The sequence below is a fragment of the Aythya marila genome (assembly GCF_965140915.1).
Source record: "Aythya marila genome assembly, chromosome: 5".
NCBI lineage: Eukaryota > Metazoa > Chordata > Aves > Anseriformes > Anatidae > Aythya > Aythya marila.
Genome location: NC_139046.1, coordinates 5,706,345 through 5,718,345, shown reverse-complemented (window position 1 = coordinate 5,718,345; position 12,001 = coordinate 5,706,345). Strand labels below are relative to the sequence as shown.

General features: G+C 35.6%; 1 protein-coding gene across 1 annotated transcript in view; it reads right to left on the bottom strand.

The window, feature by feature from the left end:
• The window catches only part of LRRC9 (leucine rich repeat containing 9), a gene marked incomplete at both ends in the record, with an annotated part of 46,896 nt that overhangs the window by 33,252 nt on the left and 1,643 nt on the right, over window positions 1-12,001 (bottom strand). Inside the window, 8 exons of the mRNA XM_082762775.1 lie at window positions 1,329-1,505; window positions 3,003-3,134; window positions 4,379-4,560; window positions 5,967-6,122; window positions 7,397-7,579; window positions 9,241-9,311; window positions 9,896-9,959; window positions 11,329-11,469. Coding sequence (XP_082618901.1) covers window positions 1,329-1,505; window positions 3,003-3,134; window positions 4,379-4,560; window positions 5,967-6,122; window positions 7,397-7,579; window positions 9,241-9,311; window positions 9,896-9,959; window positions 11,329-11,469 — 1,106 coding nt within the window. The remainder of the gene's footprint in view (window positions 1-1,328; window positions 1,506-3,002; window positions 3,135-4,378; window positions 4,561-5,966; window positions 6,123-7,396; window positions 7,580-9,240; window positions 9,312-9,895; window positions 9,960-11,328; window positions 11,470-12,001) is intronic.

The following is a 12,001-nucleotide window of genomic DNA, read 5'->3' as shown; positions in this document are numbered from 1 at the left end:
GCTGTGCCAATCTGACTTTCTCATAGCCAGAAAAAAAATCACAGGAAGGGGGTAATAGAATAATCTGACATTGATTAATAGCTTAAATAATTTGAGTAAGGGTCATTTCATGTTTCCAACTTTATTTTAAGTGCAGCAAGGGATGAACAAATCTACATGTATTTCTTGTTGTATTGGAATGAACCAGAAGCTTAATAATAGATGTTTCAGCTATGGGGGCAAATAACTTTAAGCTACAGACTTAAAGGAAAAAAACTAGTAGTACAATAAGATAATCTCTGCCCTCCTCTGAATGTTTGTCATGGTTACACTTCTGTAAAAGGCAGCTTCTGTCTCCCAGGACCTACAGAACTAGGAAGTATGTCCCAACTTTCTCACGCTCTTTTGAAGGCCATGAATTTTATATATAACTTGTTTTATTTATTCACACATAGAAATCACACACACATCTATATATAACGTAAAATAAGCTTTCACACACACATAAACATAGTAAATGCACATAAAAAGATTAAAAGCACTCTATTAACTGTACTAAAAATCATAACTTACATAAATAAGTCACACATCAAATCATCAAACTCCTCATTATTGCAAAGAAAGAAATGGATGCAAGCAGGAGCTCTGTCTCATAGTTACAAGTGGGCAACCGGGTGTCTTAAGACAGTGGAGATGCTGTGCTCCACTGGAGACACAGTTCTACAAGCAGCTTTGGGCAGATAATTACCAGTGCTTACAATAAAAACCACAGTTGCATCATGTCTCAGTTTGATTCTTAGAAGGCAGTGAAATAAATTTTGAAATTTGTGTTGTCGTGCTCATTAATACTTATGTAGAAAAACTGGGCTAATCTGCAAGGATATAAATCAACATCTCGATGTGTATATGCTCTCCTGTGATACAAATGAAATACAGATGCGTATACATCCAGGTGGGCTTTGTTTTGTTTGTTTCTGCATGGTTCACTTACTGCTGCTTTCAGGAATCTGACCATTCATAACAGCACTTACTCTGTTTTCACAACCTTATTAGGAACAGATGAGGTAAGACCCAGATTCTAACGTTGTAAGTCTAAACCAACTCTCCTATCTGGTATTTTCTATCAAGACATGGACCTTTGAAGACCAAGAGCCAGTCAGAGAAATACCAAACACAGGGACTGTGGCAAACTTTGTCTCACCTTTATATGTGCAAAAGTGGCCCAAAATTCTTAATAATCCTAAATTATTTGATGCTTTGCAAAATCTTTCTGTTCCTTGAAATCATTAGGTTTACTTTGATCACTTGCCAATGTTACAGTAAATAGCACTTAGAACTTAGGCACTTACTCTGCTACACGGAAAACTTCTTTTTCCAGAAACGTTTGAAACTTCTCTTCAAATTTCAGCCTCAGAATTTGATTGTGCACTCTAAAGATGCGGTTTATTTTCACTCCCGTGATACCATATGCTCCGAAGTCCCAGGTACAAAATCGTGATTGAATTAGTTCACAGCAGGAACTAAACCTGTGTGCAGAAATGCACAAAGACAGTAAGTTAATAATATTTTGTTCTGGTTTTGCACTGAATTTTTCAGTGCAACTTACGCTATTTTATTCTTTTTCCTATCCAAAAGGAAGAACCACAAACAGTATCTCTAGCCCATTTCATTCCATTCCAACTTTATTCGCTCAAATGGAGACATAGAAGTTTACCTAGCTTTATTTGAATGCCGTATTCAAAGTTAAGCATCAATACATAATCATCTGTGACTCAGTGTTCCTTTCTTCTATTTGCACTGTTTTATTAAAACCTGTTTAAGTCCTACTGCACTACTCAAATGAGCAGTTCTACCATACTAAGTGCAATCATGCATCAAGTAAGCATGGTTTGCAAGAACCTACAACAATTTCTAGAGTAAAACTTGAGGAGGAAGAGATGGCCCATTGGCTAGCTGGGAACCTGGAGACAGAAGCTCAGTGTTCTGTTCTGGCACCTATGACCTGTGGTACAGAAATCAGGTCACTTAATAAATACGTGGCCATTTTCTGTGTCTCACCAGTAAGGTGATAAGCTCCTGTGCTTCCATCTGGTACTGTAAAATTCCTTAATAATTATATGATAGTCAGACACCTTAAGAAGAACTCCAACCTAGAAATTCAAGAGGTTCCACAGTTTTTTAAATCAGTGGATTTCAATCAGTGGAAAGTTTTCTTTTAGAAAGAAGATATACAAACAGCGAGAGTTATTATCTTTATCAAAAAGATTCTGTACTAAGATTACTCATTCAAAAGCCTTGGGATTGGCTTTCACCCCTACAATAGTAATTTATTAAATTTAAAACAAAAACATTTATTGGTTGTCTAAACAAGAAGATTCTTGGCTTTAGAAAGTAGCATAAAAAGTAAGCAGAATGCTATTTATAAACAACCTCAAAGTACACACAGGACTACCTGCAGCTCTAATAAACATCCCTGAACACAAAAGGAAAGCTTAGCTGAGGTGGACAAGCTTGGTGTACTCAAGCAGAAAACAGTCCTTGAAATACTGCCAACCTACATTTGAATCTCCCCTCAACTGAGCATCAAGGTTATTCACACAGAGATTATGTAAGCAACTTCTAATGCTTCTTCACAAGTAAAGCTCTCTAGGAACTTGGAATGATCACTATCACTGTCATTACAAAACTACTGGGCAGCTTGCTTTTTCTTTTGTGCCATGTACCCCCCTTAAAAAAAAAAATCCCCCCCAAAAAATCAAGGCCTTCAGAAATTGGTAATAAAAAATATAGAGAGAGACAACTACAGCCACCACCACCAAACTTTGTGGACTCAAAGCCTAATACACCCCTGAGACAAGTAGAAGGATAAGTTTCTCTACAGCTACCACCTTCAAACGGCATCTATGCAGAGCACAAAAGTTTCAGAAAAGTCCAAATCCTTGCAATACGCTTACTTTGTTAAAAATGATTAACTTCGAATCATAAGAAACCTGTTCTAGTTTGAAGTATCTTGAAAAGTTTACCAGGGATTATTTGATAAGCCTTCTTCAAAGCGAACGTTTCCCACTGTTTCCAATTCCATCAACAAAAATTGTACTACCAAATTAAAACTCTTCTTCCTCTTCTTAATTTCCATTTGATAATCTTTTTCAACTCTGCAAAAAGAAACTAGAATTTTGCTGGAATAATGTATCAAGGACATGCATAAAACGAGAGAGTTATTTTTTTTCCTTATCTTTCTTCTCTTCCCCCCACTCCCAAACAACAATATTTAAAAAAAAATAAAAGTGACAGATAACAGATTACAACTGTGGATAGCAAGCTCCTGTAGTGATCACAACAGGAAACTTTATCACTTTTACCCTCGACACTGTGCTGTAATCCTTAATTTATGAGAATCACCTCTTTGAGTAAGAGGTGTTCTCAGTTTGCTATTTGGTATTCGTGATCTCAGCAGAAATTGCAGTACTAATAAGACCATCCCGGGCTTGAGTTCAGTGTGAAGCACTGGACTGAAATCAGTGACAAGCAAAGGCAACAAGTTTCACAGTACGTTTAAGTTCTTCCACTTCTCCATCAGTTATTCCTTCCTTTCCTCCTCTTTATGAGCAGGCTTTTAAAGTGTGCTACTTCAGGGTACTATTTCTGCTCAAATGCAAAAAACAAGTGGTTCAATTTTTTTGGAGCCTGAGGCATGACAGACTCTTTCTACTATATTTGCCAATAAGAACAATCTTTCTTGGTCTTTTATATCAAACCAAAGAAAAAACTAGACTTTCTACCCTTCAGAAGAGAGCCATTTCTTCCTTCATGAAAATTCTGTAGAATGAGCTTCCGCCTCATGCTGGCATCCAACACCAGGTCTGTGGTATCACTGATACCCTTCACATGCCCTACTGTGAGGGACTGTGTGCACGCCTCGTGCTGGCAACTGACTTTAGAGTGTATCTGACTCATGAAGTACTTAGCCAGAAACAACAATGACAAGAAGCTGCAGCCATTAAAACCACATTGGAATTAAAAGGGGGAAAACAAAACAAACTGCAGCATTTTGCTGGATCTCTCTTGTTTAAAGGCCCAGAAATCTTCTCCAAGCACCAGTCTGATATAACTACTCATCCCAGATGTTCTTGTTCAAACATTTCCACATATACTAAGACCACCGACAGCATGAATGGCAACATCTACCTGCTAGAAACTGGCTTGAATCTAATAACTGAGACCACATAAGAATTGCCACCTTAATGATATTTGCAATACTCAGTTTGGACATCATCCAAAACAAGCAGGAAACAGGCACCATGTCCCATTGCTAATTTCCTAACCATCAACCACAGTCATACCCAATTATTGTTTGAAAATATCAGACTTCTGTTCTTACACAATTCAGTAAACATACTCATCCAGTTTTCTGTTCCAGAATGTTATTCTTTCCTTCATGGCATTTATTTTTCGTATGAATGCCTTTTCTGTATCGTCAGTATCATGAACTGGATTTGCTGTTTCCAAATCCTTACTCCTTGGAGATTCATTCCTTGATGTTTTATCCAACATTTCCAGCTTGGCCAGTTCACGTTCCAGCTGATAAAAATACCATACCATGGTTCAGAGGCAAGAGACTAACTTAAAGTATGGCAGGAAACTTATCTTACATTTTCTCAATAGATAAGCCCTCTAAATGTGTACTATAAAGCATACCTGTAATCATTAAATCAGAAAATTATTTCTAAAAATTCAAAATCTTTTGTCAATCGAAAAAGATGAATTACTCAACCAAAGGGACAGCTTTGCTCTGAGTAGCTGCATGTATTTTTCCGTTGTATCCTGGCTCAAATCCGAGTTCTATTCATATCAATTAGACCATTGTTTTTTCCAGGCAGGACCAATTCCTCAATGTGACTTCATCACGAATCAAGTATCAGCAAGTAAAAGAGAATTAGAGGGTACTGTTAAAATGGAACTGCTGCTTTTCTTCAAACACCTAAGGGCAGGGATCATTTCTCTCCCCATGTTTGATCATTGTGTGACAGCAATTACTCACTGTTGAGTTGAAGCAAAACTCTTTGCATTATTTTCTAAAAGGTAAACCTTTAGAATCTGTTGACTGTTGATCAAAGCACTTTTAAGGGGTCCTATTTATGCAATCAGCAATATTTTGGTCAGTTATTTCTATACAGACATATGTGCAAAGAGCCCATGCAAAGTGCATTGAGGACCTACTAGGAATGCTTACAAACTGATGTAGAGAGTGGTTGCACCGATGCAACTGGAATCTGATTCATTATGTTGATTATACCATTCTTGAAGGGGAATAGAGTACTCAATTAGAAATCAGGAAAAAAAAAGTAAAAACAAAACAAAACAAAAACAAACACAAAATCCAAGCTTAGGTGAGGAAAAAAAAACACTTCCCAACATGCAAAAGCGTCCTATATCAGGATGAACACAGATCCATCATAAATGTTCATGGTATCAACTAGAACAGGCGATAATCACAATAATCTGGGAACTCAGCACAAAGGTTCTTTGCAAACACCCGTACTGGATGAATAAAAGCAGCAACTTGAAATTCAGTTTACCATATTAGGTAAACATCCTACCTAGTCTACTCTTCTAGGGTAGATCTCTCAGGTTTTCATCTTAGGGTTGTTCCATTAAAAAAATATAATATAAAAATCACTGGTCAAAGCACTCACTTAGGGCTTAAGACAGCAGATTGAAATTATTATGAACCTGCCAGAAATGAAGCTGGAAATAGATCCCTTGCAGCAGTTTAAGTGTCCCATATGGTTGACTGTTGGCTACTCTGAAGAAGAGCTATTTTTCTGGCAGAAACAGAGTCCTACAAACTCCTGGATTACAAGGATTAGTAAGAGCTGATGTACTTTCATGAAATAATTTATTGAACATAAATGAGTATAAGGTTTTTTTTGGGTGATGATTTAAATGATACATTTCTGCTGACATTTCAAGCTGTTTCAACTTACATGCTTTATGTTGCAGCTGAACAACTTTATCTTCTTTTCTGGCAAATCCTGCAGTTTGCATTTGCTTTCTTTTAGCTCCTCAAGCCTGTCACGGAGCTGTCTATGAACACTTTTTACACGCATATGATAGTACATTATTTTTTTCATAACTGTGGTCTTAAAAAAAAAAAAAAAAGGAAATTATTCATTTGTTATTAATAAGTTGTAGCTATTCACAGAGCTTATTCCTGAAGAACATAGCAAAACACAACATCATACCTATGAATTGTGCTTCACAAATTGCATTTGCATTTTAAATATCATTTTAGTATATTTGAATTTGACTGTGTTTGAACATCAGCCATTGGGTGTTGTCTGATGAACATATTCTTGTAATTATTTTTCTTTTTTAAACAAACAGCCAATAATACTATTTGTATGAACATTCTAATTAATAATTTTATGCTGTAGCTACTGATCAAACTATGGACTCATTCCACATACCTCAGTTAGCTCTAGTCTATATTCAAACCTGTTCAATGACATCATTTAGATGTCATTGGACATCTAAAGGAAAACATGCTCAGTATTCTGGATAAATCAACAAAAACATTTCTCATCTGAGACCAGTTGCTGTTCTGAACACTTCCTCTCATGTATTAGCTTTTTTTCCCCACCAGGAACATTTTCCAAAGCAAGAATTAACTGCCATGTGTTTCTGCAGATGAGAGTCCTAACAGCTACCCATAAGATTGATGCCACATATTCCACATTAAAATAATTTTATGACTTGCTTCATTAAACTGTGGAATTTATTCAGAAAGTTTTTCCTATACTCTATTAAGCATCCAGTTAAATTTCCTGTGATTTAAAGATACTCTGCTTGGATAGCAAGACATCTGAAAGTTCATTACATGGCAAACCAATGTGAAAATGAATCTGTGATGCTTTTTGTAAAATATTTGGAACACTTGAAAACATGACACACGAACCCATATTTTCAGTAAATTCTTCCATGTCCTTTAAATATGACACTCTGGTTTTGATATTAGGTTACTGACACTTTAGATGACTAACATTTAAAACAAAAATGTATGTAACTTCATGTGCAATTTTTCTGTCATCTTTTTTCTTTCAGTATTAAATAGCAACAGCCTGAAATGCAACAACTCTACGAAAAAGTACTGACACTAGGTAAAAGATTAATATTTTTAATGGTAGCAAATCACATACATTCAGATTTTAGTGAGACAATGTATATTATTGCAATCCAATACCATATATAAAGGGAAGCATACAAAAATTGTGAGACCACGATAAAACTCAAAATTTTGACAACCTAATATGGTATTGAGCAGTAACAAAGCACTCATTGTAGCTGGCTGAAACTCAGATATCACATAGTAACGCTTATCATCAGTAACACGTTCATTCATAAAGTCTGAACTTACCTCTACCAGAATCTTGATATGCTTTTGAGAAACATCATATGTATCAAACCTTTGAAGTTGTGGTATATGATACAGCACATGGATAGCATAATTAGAAAGAAGACAAACAGGGTTGGGCCCATACTGAGGATCATTTAGGCCCAAATCTTTTAAATTAGGTAGTCTTGACAAACTAGCGAGTTCCTGAAAAACAAAATGCTATCACAACAATATGCCAATACACCTTATTTAAAAAGGGACTATTTCAGCATATTTTAGCACAAAAATCAAATGGGATATTAATCGCTACAGAACAAAAAACGCACAAACTGAGGGAGGAAGGAATATAGCACAGATGCAGTAGCTTTCATGAACATGGGCTCATGCAACTTTATAGACCTTTCAGGATTCATGTAGAGCATTGGGGATTCTTTTTTTTTTTCCCCCATGGGGGTTGCATAAATTCTGGGAAAAAACAAACTACAACCAATCAATGAAAGAAAGCAAAGCAAATGTGTGAAATAAAGGTCAGGCTCTCAGGCTCTATGAAGAAATAAATCTGGAAAAAAAGTGAATCTGTCCTCAAAAGCCTTGATCTTTCTCAAGCTTAAAATAAAAACATGTGGCCATTGACAACAAAACTTTTGAAATCCTTATGATAAAGACAAGATTTAAAGGACTTCTGTTAGAAACGAGGAATTACATGCAGGGCTACATACCTAAAGTACAAAGTGATCAGCTAAATGTCATTATAGTTAATTTAACATTCTAAATTCCCAGGATGAATTCACTAATCATTCCTAAAATACCTCCTAATATCCTACAATCCCCAGCACTTGGCTAAACTTACAATCTCAAAATTAATATGTCACTAGTGTCATTGTCTGTTTATGTGTAATGTTAAAAATACCCTCTTCCCTGTTCAATTTACCTCATATGCCCTGTCCCTTCCCTGTTGAGCTCTGTTCCTACTTCATGTTAACTGTCCTTCTTCCCCATGTAACTCTCCTAGGCTCTGGCTAGCCTGTTTGTTCTCTTGGCTGCCATCCTGGTTCACCATTGCATTTGCCCCATCTAAATCCTCCTCTGAGTTTTTCTACCTCCTTTTTCATGTAAACTCTTATTTTCCTTTTTCTGCCTTTCGTCTTCTTGACCCTATGTTCTTTGTCCCAGGCTATTTCTTAACATTTTCAACTCCAGTTTGTTCCTTCCATAAGCCGGTGGCCTTCTCTAAAAGAGTGCTTAGCAGATGAAGCAGAATGTAATTTGATCCAAACATCATCAGCAGAAGACAGGAATTAGACTAGAGGGGAAACTCTTGCTGAGCACTTGTATCCATTGCCTGAAGCCTGTTTGATTTGTGAACTAATTCACAGTCTGATTGCATTTAGGAGCTGAGTGAGGAATTGCTCCATTGTCTAGGACAGTGAGCAGACAGGTTAAAAGAGGTTGGATTCTTTTAAGATAGTAGCTGCTAAACTCTGAACAGTCAATACTGAACATGTGCATGCTGTGATTGTTCTGAGATTTGTAATGTAGCCACACTGAACAGGAAGCATGTAAAAGAAGTAAAAACACGTAATGGGTATTTTCTGACAAATTCCAAGTCTTTGTAACAAGGTTTATTTGGAAGCAATAATTTTTGCAAAAGAAAAGAGCTAAAAGCTGTACAAAAACAAATAAAAGTTAATATTGATGTCTTTTTTTTTTTTAACAAACAAACAAACAAACAAACATTTGCCATCACCGCCACATGTTTCTGGTCCTCTAATATCATAAAGAAAGGTCAGCTCTCTTCCCAGTAACAGATAAAAAGCCAAACAAAACCAGAACGCATCCAAAAGAACTGTAAAGTGAGAACATACCTTGAAGGAAGATAATTTGTTACCAGAGAGGTTTAATATTTCAATTTGTATATTGAAGTCTAAGCAACTTCCTAAAATTAAACAAAGACAAACAGCAATTGAGAAAAAAACATTTGTGTTGTCTACTGGGATATCTACATTTTCATCTTCTGGACTAGTTTTCATCACACAAACAAACCCACACAAATGATTATTTCATTAACACAATGACATCATACACATAATATATTATTTTCCATTTTCACTCAAGAAGTAGGAATAGTATTTGGAAGATTTTTTTATTATAGATTATAGAAATGCAGAAATTATTTACATCTCCATTTATAATCAAACAGGCTTAATATAGATTTAAACTAAAAGTCATTTATACAAGAGGTGGTGAAAAAAATGCATGACTACCACTAATACCTATTTTCTGTCTTCTTTGATATGGCTACAACAACAGAAAGGAGTTTGGTGTAAGCAGAGATGAGCCCTAGGGAGTTCTGACACAGACTTTGGGAAGATCAGGACTGTGTATACTGGATATGGCTCTGAACCGTGTAAGTTGGTAAGAATTTTTCTATTAGAATGAGATAAGGATTAAACTAAAGACATAAATCCTCAGTAGTAACCAGAATGCTCATGCTAGAAATGTCAGACTGACATCACTTACCTATTTTTTCTATTAAGTTTCCAGCAAGGTTGACCTCTTGCAAATTCTGCAGAGTATGTAAGCCCTGTGAATGTTTTAAACAATACAGTTTTAATCTAATATAGCACTGCCAATGCTGAAAAGCCTGTAGGCTATGAGGCAGATCATTCAAATGTAAAAATAAATTTGACTGGAGTCTAAACAATGTTTGCCTCTGTTGTAAACTATAGCTTTATTTTGACACGCAAAGAGAGAAAGCCTTTTGCCCAAAGGGAATGAGCTTGGAAAGCCTTTGTAAATGATACTGCAATGGAAATAAAATTAGTCCCCCAGCCTTAGTTTCACAGCTGTGTATGAGAAATCTAACAGATCATGCCCCATGTCATAAGTACTCATTAGCTTTTGGCTGCAGCCCATGTCTTGGCCTAGGGATATATATCATAAGAACTGTATCACTGATGCCAATCATTTCTCTCCATGATGACACTGCAGTTCTTTGCAGAGGGATGCCACTACTGTTTGCAGTGTCCCCACTAATAAATAACAACTTCTACCTTGTAACATTCTACTGCTTTTATATTTTTTCTCTGTCAGGTGTAATATATCAGTATCTCCTTCCTCTCCACATCAGCACACTCAACTTTGATTTCTCTTCCCTCCTCTTTCTGGCTTTGGAGATTCACAATAATCTGATCCTTATCATCATCTCTTCTGCTCTAACTACTTTTATATTGATATCAGTATCTCCTTCTGCTTTGTTTTCTTGCACTCCCTCAAGTTAAAGTGGACTGGACTACAGCATTCTGTCTCCTGATGGGAGTCTGGTAATTCAGAATGCTATGTGGTCTTTTGCTAGAAATGGCCATCTATATATTTCTTCTCCCTTTATTTGGTAAGCTGGTAATCTCAGAACTCTTGCTGGTCCTGGAATAACCTCCAACCCAAAGGTTAGAATTCTATTTTGAGGGGACATAGGGGAAACCAGTTTCCTTTGGAGCAAACTTCATATATAACAGCCTGAGGAAAACACAGGATAAAATTCTCCTTAATAGGAGCTCATCCCTCCAAACAAAAATGCCAAGCACTAATATTAGAGTTAAATGGAAAACCTTTCATGTAATACTTCATGTAATACAGGAAAAGCCTGCAGTTATATATATATAAAAAAAAGCTAAAAAATATAACAATTTTTTTTCCTCATAAGAAGTCACAGAGGCCTGAAAATGGTTGATTTAGATAATTCTGCATATGAAGAAAGCCTTGACAGTCAACCTCTTCCAAATAAGTACATATGAGTTAAGGCTGAAACATTAAGTTTAACATTGCTCTTTCTGTTGTTCAATTATTCTAAAACTTAGCCTTACTTATTAACACATTCTGATTTCACATAATGAATATACCATATATTAGATAAAATAGAAGACAAGAAAACATAACAAGGACACCAGACTCACCTCTATGTTCTTGATCATATTATTATTCAACCAGAGTACATTCAGCTTTGTTAAAGATTCCAGATTTTCAATCCTGGAAATTTCATTGCAATAAAGGTAAAGCTTTTCTAAATTTACACATTTTTGTAGACCATCTATTTTCTGCAATAGAAGAAGATGTATTTGCAGTACTGAACAAAAGAAGTCACTCTTTTTGTCAATATGCTATTAGCTTGCACAGAAACTTAAGTAGTTCCAAACAATTTAAGATCATACTCTCAGAGCAGAATCTTGATGATTTAGAAAGCTTTTCAATGAAGCGAACAAATAAAAAGTAGCGGCAGCTGCAATAGTTCCTGATAAATATATGTGTGTTTTTTTGTTTTTGTTTTTTTTTTTTTTTAAATACAGTGTTATTTTCATTAAAATTTCTTCATTCTAACCAGTGTCCTGGAAAAGGTTTCAATATAACTATTCTAGTTATTAAAAAATAAATAAATTCTAATGAAACAAAAAAAATCCAGCAGTAGGTTCTAAAATAAATTAAAAAAAAGCAACAAGTTAATTTGATACATATCAAAAATGGGATATTGTATACTTCGAAAAAGGTGTCTTCTTCCTTGAACAAACAAAAGGAGTGCTTTCAAAAGAATCTGACTCTCTTTGCAAAGGACTGGAAATTGGCTAAAGCTGT